Genomic DNA, 16,282 nt, shown 5'->3' with positions numbered 1-16,282 from the left:
GCTGGCTGTCTCATCCTCGCTGGCCTCGCCATACAGTATCCTGGCACCTGTACTGGTGGTTTAACTGCTCTGGCTGCCTCATAGCTGTACTGTGTCTCTTTCTCAACATGAGATAGACCAACAGTATCAGCCCAAAGTCTCAAGACAGGCTTTAATGGCAGGTCAGGGGTGAGGTGAGGATTTGCACCAAACCAATGGAGGAGAGGGGTTGTGTTTGGTTTGGCTGGCCATCAGAGAGAGAGGATGGGATGTCTGTGACTGTGTGTGTATGGGATGTCTGTGATTGTTTGTGTATGGGATGACTGTGACTGTGTGTGAATGGGATGACTGTGACTGTGTGTATATGGGATGACTGTGACTGTGTGTATATGGGATGACTGTGACTGTGTGTATGGAATGACTGTGACTGTGTGTATATGGGATGACTGTGACTGTGTGTATATGGGATGACTGTGACTGTGTGTATGGGATGACTGTGACTGTGTGTATATGTGATGACTGTGACTGTGTATATGGGATGACTGTGACTGTGTGTGAATGGGATGACTGTGACTGTGTGTATATGGGATGACTGTGACTGTGTGTTTATGGGATGACTGTGACTGTGTGTATGGGATGAATGTGACTGTGTGTATATGGGATGCCTGTGACTCTGTGTATATGGGATGACTGTGACTGTGTGTATATGGGATGTCTATGACTGTGTGTATGGGATGACTGTGACTGTGTGTATATGTGATGACTGTGACTGTGTATATGGGATGACTGTGACTGTGTGTATATGGGATGACTGTGACTGTGTGTATGGGATGACTGTGACTGTGTGTTTATGGGATGACTGTGACTGTGTATGGGATGACTGTGACTGTGTGTATATGGGATGACTGTGATTGTGTGTATGGGATGACTGTGACTGTGTGTATGGGATGACTGTGACTGTGTGTGTATGGGATGACTGTGACTGTGTATGGGATGACTGTGACTGTGTGTATATGGGATGACTGTGATTGTGTGTATGGGATGACTGTGACTGTGTGTATGGGATGACTGTGACTGTGTGTGTATGGGATGACTGTGACTGTGTGTATGGGATGACTGTGACTGTGTGTATATGGGATGACTGTGACTCTGTGTATATGGGATGACTGTGACTGTGTGTATATGGGATGTCTATGACTGTGTGTATGGGATGACTGTGACTGTGTGTATATGTGATGACTGTGACTGTGTATATGGGATGACTGTGACTGTGTGTATATGGGATGACTGTGACTGTGTGTATGGGATGACTGTGACTGTGTGTTTATGGGATGACTGTGACTGTGTGTATATGGGATGACTGTGACTGTGTATATGGGATGACTGTGACTGTGTGTATATGGGATGACTGTGACTGTGTGTATATGGGATGACTTTGACTGTGTGTATATGGGGTGACTGTGTGTTTATGGGATGACTGTGACTGTGTGTATGGGATGACTGTGATTGTGTGTATATGGAATGACTGTGACTGTGTGTATGGGATGACTGTGACTGTGTGTATGGGATGACTGTGACTGTGTGTATGGGATGACTGTGACTGTGTGTATATGGGATGACTGTGACTGTGTGTATATGGGATGACTGTGACTCTGTGTATATGGGATGACTGTGACTGTGTGTATGGGATGTCTATGACTGTGTGTATGGGATGACTGTGACTGTGTGTATATGTGATGACTGTGACTGTGTGTATATGGGATGACTGTGACTGTGTGTATGGGATGACTGTGACTGTGTGTATATGGTATGACTGTGACTGTGTGTATATAGGATGACTGTGACTGTGTGTATGGGATGACTGTGACTGTGTGTATATGGGATGACTGTAACTGTGTGTATATGGGATGACTTTGACTGTGTGTATATGGGGTGACTGTGTGTATATGGGATGACTGTGACTGTGTGTATGGGATGACTGTGATTGTGTGTATATGGGATGACTGTGACTGTGTGTATGGTATGACTGTGACTGTGTGTATATGGGATGAATGTGACTGTGTGTATATGGGATGATTGTGACTGTGTGTATATGGGATGACTGTGACTGTGTGTATGGGATGACTGACTGTGTGTATATGGGGTGACTGTGACTGTGTGTAAATGGGATGACTGTGATGGTGTATATGGGATGACTGTGACTGTGTGTAAATGGGATGACTGTGACTGTGTGTATGGGATGTGTTCAGTTCATAGGAAAGCATGTTGATCTCTCTCACACACACACACACACACACACACGCACACACACACACACACACACACACACACACACACCTGTTCCCACTCAGGTGCATCCAGATGTTCTTGGCGTCATGTATTACATGTGGAGCACCTCACACACAGTGGTTCCTCATTTAAAAGTTGCTTCAAACCTCAGTCGGTATAGCTGTGGTATGCTGTGGTATGCTGCGGTGAGCATACAGTGCATTAGGAAAGTATGCAGACCCCTTGGCTTTTTCCACATTTTGTTATGTTAAAATTGATTAAATTCATTTTATACCCATCATCAATCTACACATAATACCCAATAATGACAAAGCAAAAACAGGTTTTTAGATATTTTTGCACATTTATATATATATATATTAAAAAATGATATAACATTTACATAAGTATTCATAAGTATTCAAACCATTTACTCAGTACTTTGTTGAAGCACCGTTGTCAGCGATTACAGCCTTGACCCTACTTGGGTATGACACTACAAGCTTGACACACCTGTATTTGGGGAGTTTCTTCCATTCTTCTCTGCAGATCCTCTCAAGCTCTGTCAGGTTGGATGGGGAGCGTCGCTGCACAGTTATTTTCAGGTCTCTCCAGAGATGTTCGATCGGGTCCAAGTCTGGTCTCTGACCGGGCCACTCAAGAACATTAAGAGACTTGTCCCGAAGCCACTTCTGCATTGTCTTGGCTGTGTGCTTAGTGTTGTTGTCCTGTTGGAAGGTGAACCCTCGCCCCAGTCTGAGGTCCTGAGCACTCTGGAGCAGGTTTTCATCAAGGATCTCTCTGTACTCCATTCATCTTTCCCTCGATCATCACTAGTCTCCATTTAAGAATGATTGATGTGACAGGTGTGTGCCTTTCCAAATCATGTCCAAACAATTGAATTTACCACAGGTGGACTCCAATCAAGTTGTAGAAACATCTCAAGGATGATCAATGGTAACAGGATGCACCTGAGCTCTATTTTGAGGCTCATAGCAAAGGGTCTGAATACTTAGGTAAAGTATTTGATTTGTAATGCATTTACACAAATTGGATTGTTATTGTGTCTAGATTGATGAGAAAAAAAAATATTTCATACATTTTAGAATAATGCCCTTTTTAGCCCCAACTCTAAACCTACAACTTCTTCCCTGACTTTCCATTGATGACTTGTGGCTATATCATTCTGTCTGTGTTTCCTTCAGGTCCTCCTGGAAAGCGTGGAAGGATGGGCAGAAGAGGTGACACCGGTAAGTGTCATATCTCTGTCTTTAACTGTCCCCACACACTTCTCTTTCCTCTCTACATTCTCTCTCCTCTTACCTCACATCTTTCTTCCTCTTCCCATCCCATCCCTCTCATTCAGTCCTCCCCTTCTTTTACATCCCCATCTCTCCACCACTCCCCATCATCTCTCCTCCTCTCCTCCCCATCCTCTCTCTCTCTCTCGCTCATCACTCTATCACTTGTCTCGGTCATCTCTCTCCATCTCTCTTTCTCTTCTCTCTCTCTCCATCTCGCTTTCTATCTCTCTCTCTCATTCTCTCTCTCTCTCTCTCTCTCTCCCTCTCTCTCTCTCTCTCTACAGCAGGTCTTTCTCCCTGTCCCTCCATGTCCATTCCAACCTAATGCGAACATTGGCCACATGGTTATATGAACGTTGCCCATGTGTTAGCGGTGCAGCCTGAGCAGTAGCAGCTGCCTTAGCAGTAGGACGAAGTTAATGACATTCTGCCTTGCCAACATCATGGCCCTCACTCCTCCTTTAGTGTGTTAGGGTTTCTCTTAAACCACAAAACACTTATTGGGATCAGTACGAACAGATCTGATTCAGTTTGAAACCACCGGTGCCTTGCAATCCATTAGTGTAGAAATCCTCAAGACCAAGTTTGGAAAACCCTGCTGTAGATCAGTGGTTCTCAACTGGTTTTGCCTTGGGACCGAAATGAACCAGGTTGACGCAGGTTTAGTGTCCCTGTGTTCCCATCGTTATCTAAATATAGCCAGAATGGCCTGACTCTAGCTGTCTACAACATGGCCTGACTCTAGCTGTCTGCAACATGGCCTGACTCTAGCTGTCTGCAGCATGGCCTGACTCTAGCTGTCTGCAACATGGCCTGACTCTAGCTGTCTGCAACATGGTCTGACTCTAGCTGTCTGCAACATGGCCTGACTCTAGCTGTCTGCAGCATGGCCTGACACTAGCTGTCTGCAGAGCCATTCGTAAGCACCAATACGCCTGCGTAGAATGTCAGAGATGGAGGGCCGGAACCACGGTGCCCAAAATGGCAGATTTACCCCCTGCTCGCTTGTGCCTCCTTAAACCACCCTTCTGGTCAACAGGAGTAGATTTCTTTGGCCCCTTGATGATCAAGCTAGGTCGTCGTGTGGAAAAGCCCTGGGGCATTATATTCAAGTGTTTGACAACTAGATGCGTCCACCTGGACCTACTGGAGAGTTTGGATACTGAAGACTTCCTCATGGAAGGGATACTGAACTCCAAACCCTTGGGATATCTCTCTGCAGACATCGCTGACCCTGATCTGGTCACACCGAATATGCTCTTGATGGGACGCCGAGATGCATCACTTCCTCAAGCCATGTATGCTGATACCAACCTCGTTGGCAGACGCCGGTGGCGACACATCCAGATGTTAGCTGACCATTTTTGGGCCCAATTCATTCGGGATTACCTACCAAGTCTACAGCACAGAGGGAAATGGCGGAGAGAAATGGCCACATTGGAAACTGGCCGAGTAGTAATGATGGTGGACCCTCAGCTGCCTCGAGCCTCCTGGCCGGTGGGCCGTATCACTAAGACCATGCCTGGGACAGATGGAGATCCAGGTGAAGAACCAGACATATATCCGGCCAGTTGCCCGACTAATTCCTCTCCCTGAGATGACAGAGGACGGGGAGCAATGAGCCTTTTTTGAGGAGTGTGGAATTTAACCAATTTTCAGGGTGGCTGTAGAAAAGGCCCATGGAGTTGGTGGAATAATCCTTTAATTCATTGCCACTTACTCAGCTGGGCCAGGGGCGCTTTAATTAGGTCAGGTAAAAATGTCTGACAGTTCTCAACTCCATAAAAGGAGGAAATTGCCATGGCCTGACTCTAACTGTCTACAGCATGGCCTGACTCTAGCTGTCTACAGCATGGCCTGACTCTAGCTGTCTACAGCATGGCCTGACTAGCTGTCTACAGCATGGCCTGACTCTAGCTGTCTACAGCATGGCCTGACGCTAGCTGTTTACAGCATGGCCTGACTCTAGCTGTCTGCACAATGGCCTGACTAGCTGTCTACAGCATGGCCTGACTCTAGCTGTTTAAAGCATGGCCTGACTCTAGCTGTCTACAGCATGGCCTGACTCTAGCTGTCTACAGCATGGCCTGACTCTAACTGTCTACAGCATGGCCTGACTCTAGCTGTCTGCACCATGATCTGACTCTAACTGTCTACAGCATGGCCTGACTCTTGCTGTCTACAGCATGGCCTGCCTCTAGGTGTTTACAGCATGGCCTGACTCTAGCTGTCTGCACCATGGCCTGACTCTAACTGTCTACAGCATGGCCTGACTCTAGCTGTCTACAGCATGGCCTGACTCTAACTGTCTACAGCATGGCCTGACTCTAGCTGTCTGCACCATGGCCTGACTCTAACTGTCTACAGCGTTGTTGTCCTACCGTCAACTGGAGGTAGTTGCCCTAGTGTCTACAGGAGGTTCTTGCCCTAGTGTCTACAGGAGGTTGTTGCCCTAGTGTCTACAGGAGGTTGTTGTCCTAATGTAAACAGGAGGTTGTTGTCCTCGTGTCAACAGGAGGTTGTTGTCCTAGTGTCAACAGGAGGTTGTTGTCCTAGTGTCTATTGGTGGTTGTTGTCTTATTGTCTACAGGAGGTTGTTGTCCTAGTGTCAACTGGAGGTTGTTGTCCTAGTGTCAACTGGAGGTTGTTGTCCTAGTGTCAACTGGAGGTTGTTGTCCTAGTGTCTACAGGAGGTTGTTGTCCTAGTGTCTACAGGAGGTTGTTGTCCTTGTGTCTACAGGAGGCTGTTGTCCTAGTGTCAACAGGAGGTTGTTGCCCTAGTGTCAACAGGAGGTTGTTGTCCTAGTGTCTACAGGAGGTTGTTGTCCTAGTGTCTACAGGAGGTTGTTGCCCTAGTGTTGACATGAGGTTGTTGTCCTAGTGTCTACAGGAGGTTGTTGTCCTCGTGTCAACAGGAGGTCCTTGTCCTAGTGTCTAGACACTCATACTCCAAATTGACTTTCATGCCTCATAAACTACAACACCTTTCTCCTCTCACGTCTCCCTTTCTCATTTCAATTCAAATCGCTTTATTCGCTTGGAAAGTTTTACCACATACATTGCCAAAGCAAACATGTAACATACCAAATCACTGATGACGCAGATAGATAATTAGATAATTTATAGATAATGTATCAATAGATAATTCATAGATAATGTATCAATAGATAATTTATCATTAATGTATCAATAGATAATTTATAGATAATGTATCAATAGATAATTTATAAATAATGTATCAATAGATAATTTATAAATAATGTATCAATAGATCATTTATAGATAATGTAACAATAGATCATTTATAGAGCATATATCAATAGATCATTTATAGATAATGTATCAATAGATCATTTATAGAGCATATATCAATAGATCATTTATAGATAATGTATCAATAGATCATTTAGAGATAATGTATCAATAGATCATGTCTTCATCTCTTATCTCTGTCTCATGCCCCTTCACCACTCTCTCTCTCCTTCTACTCTCTCCCTCTCCCTCTCACTTCTACCCTCTCCTCTCATCTCTCTGTCTCGTCTATACCTCCCCCTTCATCTCCTCCTCTCCGCCCTTCTTTCACCTCTCCATCTGCTCAGATCTCTACACAGATTCTGATTATGTTCACTTGTTTAGTTGTGTGTGTTCATACAGCAATAACCAATAACACCCTCACTACTCCACAAGTGTCTTTTTCCACTCGGGCTAGACTAGTGTTTCCCAAACTCAGTCCTCGGCACCCCAAGGGGTGCACATTTTGGTTTATGCCCCAAACCTACACAGCCGATTCAAATAATGAAACTCATCATCAAGTTTTGATGATTTGAATCAGCTTTGTAGTGCTAGGATGGAGTTTGGGAAATGCTGGCCTAGACCCATTGTGATGTCTATTACTGCATGCATTGTTGTTTGGTTGATTGTTGTTGTAGTTGTATTACTGGCATGTTGTTCTTTTCTTTGTTGGGGCCCCACCCTGCATGAATGCGTGCCATTGGTTGTTATTATAGAGACATCAGAAAGAACCTTTCCATGATTGGTTAAATTCCAATAAACAACATTAGTCACAAACCAAAGGCTGGATGTCATCTTAATGATCAACTGATTCTCTGTGTTTCATCTACATCAGTTTAATCAGGACGGTTGGTTTTAGACTGGACTGATGAGTCCTCAAACAGTCCATGTTATGAGTTAAGAGATATGAGAGAGGGGGAAAGGGAGAATGAAAGGGAGAGGTTAAGAGAGAGAGAGAGAAAAGGGAGAGAGAAAGAGAGAGGACTTATCTCTGAACATTTCTCCTGATTATGGACAGTCAGGTTAACAACATAAGGAACACTAAGATGACAGAATGTATCTTCGCTGTGGAACAACACTCTCTGAAGTTCTAGGGTTTTCTAGAGCTTTGAGAGGATATCCCAGGCCCAACTAGCTTCAAAACTGTCTGGTACCTATCTGGGACTTAGTGTCCTTAAACTTCATCCTTTCCCTTTCTAGTTCCTCTCCATTTGAATATTTCTCTGTAAAACACTGAATGATTTTTCAGCCTAATGCAAAACACTGGCCATAGCCAAAAAGTCAACTCAGCATGTGTCTGTTTGTCATAATGCTCCTACCACACGCTCTATTGGCAATAACCTTAATGAGATATTTATATCCAAAATGTTATCCCCATTCTAAAAGACCACAGTACATACAGTACATTTTTCCTGTTGTGTGCAACTTTCTGAATACAATACCAGGATTCATTGATTCCTGTACAGAATGTTGAATGTATTAGACTGGCACTAATAATGTTTTTTTCTCTCTCTCTCTCTCTCTCTCTCTCTCTCTCTCTCTCTCTCTCTCTCTCTCTCTCTCTCTCTCTCTCTCTCTCTCTCTCTCTCTCTCTCTCTCTCTCTCTCTCTCTCTCTCTCTCTCTCTCTCTCTCTCTCTCTCTCTCTCTCTCTCTCTCTCTCTCTCTCTCTCTCTCTCTCTCTCTCTCTCTCTCTCTCTCTCTCTCTCTCTCTCTCTCTCTCTCTCTCTCTCTCTCTCTCTCTCTCTCTCTCTCTCTCTCTCTCTCTCTCTCTCTCTCTCTCTCTCTCTCTCTCTCTCTCTCTCTCTCTCTCTCTCTCTCTCTCTCTCTCTCTCTCTCTCTCTCTCTCTCTCTCTCTCTCTCTCTCTCTGTCTGTCTGTCTCTTTTGTTTTTGTATTGCAGGAGCTCCAGTAAGTACTTTGGTCATCTCATCCAGGAAGTATCACACACAGTGACCACCTGGGAGAGTGTGTGCGCGTGTGTGTTGAAAATTCTGTGGAGAGAGTTAGGGAGTAGTGCAGTGTAGTGACTGGTGAGTTACCCTCCTCTATGGAGCTATAACTCCAACACAGGGGTGAGTTACTCTCCTCTATGGAGCTATAACTCCAACACAGGGATGAGTTACCCTCCTCTATGGAGCTATGACTCCAACACAGGGGTGAGTTACTCTCCACTATGGAGCTATAACTCCAACACAGGGATGAGTTACTCTCCTCTATGGAGCTATGACTCCAACACAGGGGTGAGTTACTCTCCACTATGGAGCTATAACTCCAACACAGGGGTGAGTTACCCTCCTCTATGGAGCTATAATTCCAACACAGGGGTGAGTTACCCTCCACTATGGAGCTATGACTCCAACACAGGGGTGAGTTACTCTCCTCTATGGAGCTATAACTCCAACACAGGGGTGAGTTACTCTCCACTATGGAGCTATAACTCCAACACAGGGGTGAGTTACTCTCCTCTATGGAGCTATAACTCCAACACAGGGGTGAGTTACTCTCCTCTATGGAGCTATAACTCCAACACAGGGATGAGTTACTCTCCTCTATGGAGCTATGACTCCAACACAGGGGTGAGTTACTCTCCACTATGGAGCTATAACTCCAACACAGGGGTGAGTTACCCTCCTCTATGGAGCTATAATTCCAACACAGGGGTGAGTTACCCTCCTCTATGGAGCTATAACTCCAACACAGAGAGAAGGAACATGGATAGAGCAGACTGCTGCTGTGTCCAATATCTGTTCCTGTTCCTGGGAGCAGAGAGCTGGGATATCACACAGCTGCCACTGAATCAAAAAAGGTCACTCAACCAGTGTAATGTAGTGATGTTGGTCATGTTATGTTCTAACCAGTGTAATGTGGTGATGTTGGTCATGTTATGTTCTAACCAGTGTAATGTGGTGATGTTGGTCATGTTCTAACCAGTGTAATGTTGTGATGTTGGTCATGTTATGTTCTAACCAGTGCAATGTGGTGATGTTGGTCATGTTATGTTCTAACCAGTGTAATATTGTGATGTTGGTCATGTTATGTTCTAACCAGTGTAATGTTGTGATGTTGGTCATGTTATGTTCTAACCAGTGTAATGTTGTGATGTTGGTCATGTTATGTTCTAACCAGTGTAATGTTGTGATGTTGGTCATGTTCGAACCAGTGTAATGTAGTGATGTTGGTCATGTTATGGTCTAACCAGTGTAATGTTGTGATGTTGGTCATGTTATGTTCTAACCAGTGTAATGTAGTGATGTTGGTCATGTTCTAACCAGTGTAATGTTGTGATGTTGGTCATGTTCTAACCAGTGTAATGTAGTGATGTTGGTCATGTTATGTTCTAACCAGTGTAATGTGGTGATGTTGGTCATGTTATGTTCTAACCGTTTTAATGTAGTGATGTTGGTCATGTTATGGTCTAACCAGTGTAATGTTGTGATGTTGGTCATGTTATGGTCTAACCAGTGTAATGTTGTGATGTTGGTCATGTTCTAACCAGTGTAATGTAGTGATGTTGGTCATGTTCTAACCAGTGTAATGTTGTGATGTTGGTCATGTTATGTTCTAACCAGTGTAATGTTGTGATGTTGGTCATGTTCTAACCAGTGTAATGTGGTGATGTTGGTCATGTTATGTCCTAACCAGTGTAATGTTGTGATGTTGGTCATGTTCTAACCAGTGTAATGTGGTGATGTTGGTCATGTTATGTTCTAACCAGTTTAATGTAGTGATGTTGGTCATGTTATGTTCTAACCAGTGTAATGTTGTGATGTTGGTCATGTTCTAACCAGTGTAATGTTGGTCATGTTCTGTTCTAACCAGTGTACTGTGGTGATGTTGGTCATGTTCTAAACAGTGTAAGGTTGGTCATGTTATGTTCTAACCAGTGTAATGTGGTGATGTTGGTCATTGGCACGCCCTGACCATAGTTTGCTTTGTATCTTTCTATGTTTTGTTTGGTCAGGGTGTGATCTGAGTGGGCATTCTATGTTGGATGTCTTGTTTGTCTGTTTCTGTGTTTGGCCTGATATGGTTCTCAATAAGAGGCAGGTGTTAGTAATTGTCTCTGATTGGGAACCATATTTAGGTAGCCTGTTTTGTCATTGTGGGTTGTGGGTGATTGTCTATGTTAGTTGCTTCTGTCAGCACAGTCCTTATAGCGTCACGGTCGTTTATTGTTTTGTATTCAGTGTGTTCTTTAATTAAAATATCATCATGAACACATACCACGCTGCATTTTGGTCCGCTTCTTACGACGATCGTGACAGTCATGTTATGTTCTAACCAGTGTAATGTGGTAATGTTGGTCATGTTATGTTCTAACCAGTGTAATGTGGTGATGTTGGTCATGTTATGTTCTAACCAGTGTAATGTGGTGATGTTGGTCATGTTATGTTCTAACCAGTGTAATGTGGTGATGTTGGTCATGTTATGGTCTAACCAGTGTAATGTGGTGATGTTGGTCATGTTCTAACCAGTGTAATGTGGTGATGTTGGTCATGTTATGTTCTAACCAGTGTAATGTGGTGATGTTGGTCATGTTATGTTCTAACCAGTGTAATGTGGTGATGTTGGTCATGTTCTAATCAGTGTGATGTTGGTCATGTTATGTTCTAACCAGTGTAATGTGGTGATGTTGGTCATGTTCTAATCAGTGTGATGTTGGTCATGTTATGTTCTAACCAGTGTAATGTGGGGATGTTGGTCATGTTATGTTCTAACCAGTGTAATGTGGTGATGTTGGTCATGTTCTAATCAGTGTGATGTTGGTCATGTTATGTTCTAACCAGTGTAATGTGGTGATGTTGGTCATGTTCTAATCAGTGTGATGTTGGTCATGTTATGTTCTAACCAGTGTAATGTGGTGATGTTGGTCATGTTATGTTCTAACCAGTGTAATGTGGTGATGTTGGTCATGTTATGTTCTAACCAGTGTAATGTGGTGATGTTGGTCATGTTCTAATCAGTGTGATGTTGGTCATGTTATGTTCTAACCAGTGTAATGTGGTGATGTTGGTCATGTTCTAATCAGTGTGATGTTGGTCATGTTATGTTCTAACCAGTGTAATGTGGGGATGTTGGTCATGTTATGTTCTAACCAGTGTAATGTGGTGATGTTGGTCATGTTCTAATCAGTGTGATGTTGGTCATGTTATGTTCTAACTAGTGTAATGTGGTGATGTTGGTCATGTTATGTTCTAACCAGTGTAATGTGGTGATGTTGGTCATGTTCTAATCAGTGTGATGTTGGTCATGTTATGTTCTAACCAGTGTAATGTGGTGATGTTGGTCATGGTCTAATCAGTGTGATGTTGGTCATGTTATGTTCTAACCAGTGTAATGTGGTGTGCTTTACTCTCTCTCTTATCTCACCAGGGCAAGACTGGGAGAGATGGATACCCGGTACATTTAATTTACTTTTTAGATTCTCTTAGCCTATTTTGCACTTCTATCACCTCCATCAACAGTGTATTTAATGGATTCTACCCTCGTGATCATCCTTCTTCTTTGTCTTTTTACTTCCACCTTACACTCATTAATGTATTTTCAACAATGATTAATGTGTTTATAATTCCTGCCCTGTGCAACAACTGAAAAACATCCACACACACACACACACACACAGCCGAGTTTGGTTTGCCAGGGTTAATTGGGTCTGTTCCCAGCACCACATGTTGTTTCATCATGACCACATCATGGCTGCTGCCTGCCAATATCAGACAGATTAGATTTGCAACAGTGTTGGGTTGGAACACCTGTCAGCGTGGTGCACCAAGTGACTCACTGATTCACTAGCTCACTGATTCACTTCAGTTTAATAGGCTGTGTCATCAACCTTTACTGTCTTCTTTTTTAGTGTGTCTGGGGTCTGGATTTATTTTGAGATATGCTTATATAGCCCTAACAAGTTCCCCAATCAATGAGTAGATTTCTGTTCAAGTAATAAACTAGTGTGGTATAGTGTGGAGTTGTCTCTCTCGTCTCCCTGTCAAACTGTGTTCTGGTGGCCTCTATTGGTCATATGGGGAACTCCAGCTCTCTGCTCTGCTCTGCTCAGTATGAACAAATCAAATCACATTTGTCACATGCACTGAATACAACTGAATACCGTGAATCAATGTGCAGGGGTACAGGTTAGAGGTAATTTGTACGTGTAGGTAGGGGTGAAGTGACTATGCATAGATAATAAACAGCGAGTAGAAGCAGTGTAAAACAAGGGGCAGGGGGGGTTCAATGTAAATAGTCCGTGCGGCCATTTGATTCATTGTTCAGCAGTCTTATGGCTTGGAGGTAGAAGCTGTTAAGGAGCCTTTTTGTCCTAGACTTGGCACTCCGGGACCGCTTGCCGTGCGGTAGCAGAGAAAACAGTCTATGACTTGGGTGACTGGAGTCTTTGACAATTTTTTGGTCTTTCCTCTGACACCGCCTGGTATATAGATCCTGGTTGGCAGGAAGCTTGGACCAGTGATGTACTGGGCTGTACGCACTACCCTCTGTAGCGCCTTACGGTCAGATGCCGAGCAGATGCCATACCAGGCAGTGATGCAAACGGTCAGGATTTTCTCGATGGTACAGCTATAGAAGTTTTTGAGGATCTGGGGACACATGCCAAATCTTTTCAGTCTCCTGAGGGGGTAAAGGTGTTGTCGTGCCCTCTTCACGACTGTCTTGGTGTGTTTGGATCGTGATAGTTTGTTGGTTATGTGGACACTAAGGAACTTAACTCTCCACTACAGCCCCGTCGATGTGAATGTGGGCGTGTTCGGCCCTCCTTGTCCCGTAGTCCACAATCAGCTCCTTTGTCTTGCTCACGTTGAGGGAGAGGTTGTTGTCCTGGCTCCACACTGCCAGTTCTCTGACCTCCTCCCTATAAGCTGTCTCATTGTTGTCAGTGATCAGGCCTACCACTTTTGTGTCGTCAGCAAACTTAATGATGGTGTTGGAGTCGTGCTTGGCCACGCAGTTGTGGGTGAACAGAGAGTACATGAGGGGACTGAGCACGCACAACTGAGGGGCCCCTATGTTGAGGATCAGCGTGGCGGTGTGTTGTTACCTACCCTTATCACCTGGGGGGCGGCCCGTCAGGAAGTCCAGGATCCAGTTGCAGAGGGAGGTGTTTAGTCCCAGGGTCCTTAGCTTAGTGATGAGCTTTGTGGGCATTATGGTGTTGAACGCTGAGCTGTAGTCAATGAACAGCATTCTCACATAGGTATTCCTTTTTGTCCAGGTGGGAAAGGGCAGTGTGGAGTGCGATTGAGATTGTGTCATCTGTGGATCTGTTGGGGCGGTATGCGAATTGGAGTGGGTCTAGGATTTCCGGGATGATGGTGATCAGCCATCATTGATGTCAGCCATGACCAGCCTTTCAAAGCACTTCATGGCTACAGACATGAGTCTTGCCTCTGCCTCTGTCTCTGAGGTCAATTTGGTGGTGATGATGAGTGTTTTAGTCATAATGAACATGATGTCCTGCCTCTGTCTCTGAGGTCAGTTTGGTGACGATAATAATCAGCGTTTTAGTCATAATGAACATCAGCATAGGTTACCTCTGACTAGATTTAACAGGATGTGTCTTTATGTGTATTTATGCTAATGTGGTTCGTTAGTGTTGAGTTACTCTGGTTACGCATGGTAGCATATTGATTGCTGTGTTATTTAGAATGTTGTATTATTATTGGGAATGTTGGGAAGTCCAGCCCCCAAGGGGTTCCCAGATTGCCAGGTCTGCCTGGCTATGCTCTCAGCTCTGTCTGGCACCAGGAAGCCTTCCTGACGGGAAATGCCTGCTGCTAATTACACACAGACAGACGCACACACGTCTGTGTGTGTATGCGTGTGTGCATGCGTGCATTTTGTGTGAGAGAGCGAAAGAGAGAGGGGGAGAGAGAGAGGAGGAGAGAGAGAGGGGGTGAGAGAGAGGGGGAGAGAGAGGGAGAGAAGGGGAGATAGAGAGAGTTTGTGCAGGACAAGCATGTGTCTGTTTGGGTAACTATGTATTCATCTGTTTGCGTGTCATGTCTGTGTCTGTACATGAGAACGCTTAGTGAGTATTACAGTACACCAACAACATCAGTTCATCAGTCGAACCCTAACCTGACCCTAACTCTACCCCTGACATGTATTAATGTATTCATGGTTAACTTCAGATCCAACACACAGTAGATGAATCCTGTAGTTCATTAGCTTAGACAGCAGGCTGGTCCATTTACCATGGTCTGATATCATGTTTCCCACTCTGTTAAAGGAGAGATTCACCCATTTTCAGTGTTATATTGTATTTGTACATGTTCTATCGATTCTCGGGGTCATGTCATGTATATCTGAGCTATTGCCGTTCAAGCAGGCAGAAATAAAGCCTGTGTGAGATTGAGAAGCCATTTTCAAATCGACACAAATGAGTCCAGGCAATTTCTTAAGATTACCAGGATGTGTTGTGCCAACTAAATGTTGTTTTCCTCAGGAATAATACCTCCTTTTCCTACACCTTACTCCTCGCTAGTTTTACGTCTGCTTGGCTGAGCTTGAGGCCAGGAACTAGGAGAACACCTGATCGAGAGAGAGAGAAAGAGAGAGAGAGAGAGAGAGAGAGAGGTCATCCAGGAACTAGGAGAACACCTGATCGACAGACAGAGAGAGAGAGACAGAGATGTACATAAATAAGCTAATTTATTCATTTGGGTGCTGGGTTGCTGTGAAGAATGATCAGTATGAGAGAGAGAGGTAGAGAGAGGGGTAGAGAGAGAGAGGGGTAGAGAGAGCGAGAGAGAGGGGTGGAGAGAGAGAGAGACAGAGGCAGAGAGAGAGAGAGAGAGCGAGAGAGAAAGAGAGCAAGAGAGAAAGCAAGCGAGAAAGCAAGAGAGAAAGCAAGAGAGAGACAGAGGCAGAGAGAGGGAGAGAGAGAGAGAGAGCAAGAGAGAAAGCAAGCGAGAAAGCAAGAGAGAAAGCAAGCGAGAAAGCAAGAGCGAGACAGAGGCAGAGAGAGAGGCAGAGAGAGAGTGGCAGAGAGAGAGAGGCAGAGAGAGCGAGAGAGGGAGAGAGAGAGAGAGAGAGAGAGAACAGGTCCTACACCTCACAGACGGTGTGTGTGTTTATGTGTGACTCCCCACTGGTCACAGACGTCAGTTCTAGTTTTGATTCATTGATTTACATTTAGTTGAAAAATAGATTTAGGTTAAAAATCAGTTTTCTGTTGTATTGTTTGGTTGAAATGACGTGGAAACATTTTTTTTTAAATGTTGTGCAGTCTTTTGCCCAGTGGGTCTTCATATAACCCTCACGTCTTCTTGTCATTAGTCACAGCCTGTGGGTTAGAGCATCGATACAGAGTCCCTCCACTGTCAAACAATCAAAACCACGGGCCTCCCGAGTGGCGCGGTGGTCTGAGGCACTGCATCACAGTGCTAGCTGTGCCACTAGAGATTCTGGGTTTGAGTCCAGACTCT

The 16,282-nt window shown here is 44.5% G+C and overlaps 1 protein-coding gene across 6 annotated transcripts in view; it reads left to right on the top strand.

Moving 5' to 3' along the window:
- The window catches only part of LOC110504808 (collagen alpha-1(XXIII) chain), a 237,417-nt gene that overhangs the window by 154,788 nt on the left and 66,347 nt on the right, over window positions 1-16,282 (top strand). For all 6 annotated transcript variants that reach the window (XM_036969977.1, XM_036969975.1, XM_036969976.1 and 3 more), the window contains exons 3-5: window positions 3,453-3,497; window positions 8,743-8,750; window positions 12,216-12,242. In XM_036969977.1, the coding sequence (XP_036825872.1) occupies window positions 3,453-3,497; window positions 8,743-8,750; window positions 12,216-12,242 (80 nt within the window). The remainder of the gene's footprint in view (window positions 1-3,452; window positions 3,498-8,742; window positions 8,751-12,215; window positions 12,243-16,282) is intronic.

Source organism: Oncorhynchus mykiss, chromosome 31 (genome assembly GCF_013265735.2).
Source record: "Oncorhynchus mykiss isolate Arlee chromosome 31, USDA_OmykA_1.1, whole genome shotgun sequence".
Taxonomy (NCBI): domain Eukaryota; kingdom Metazoa; phylum Chordata; class Actinopteri; order Salmoniformes; family Salmonidae; genus Oncorhynchus; species Oncorhynchus mykiss.
The sequence above is the reverse complement of the archived record's forward strand: the minus strand, read 5'-3'. Positions and strand labels throughout refer to the sequence as shown.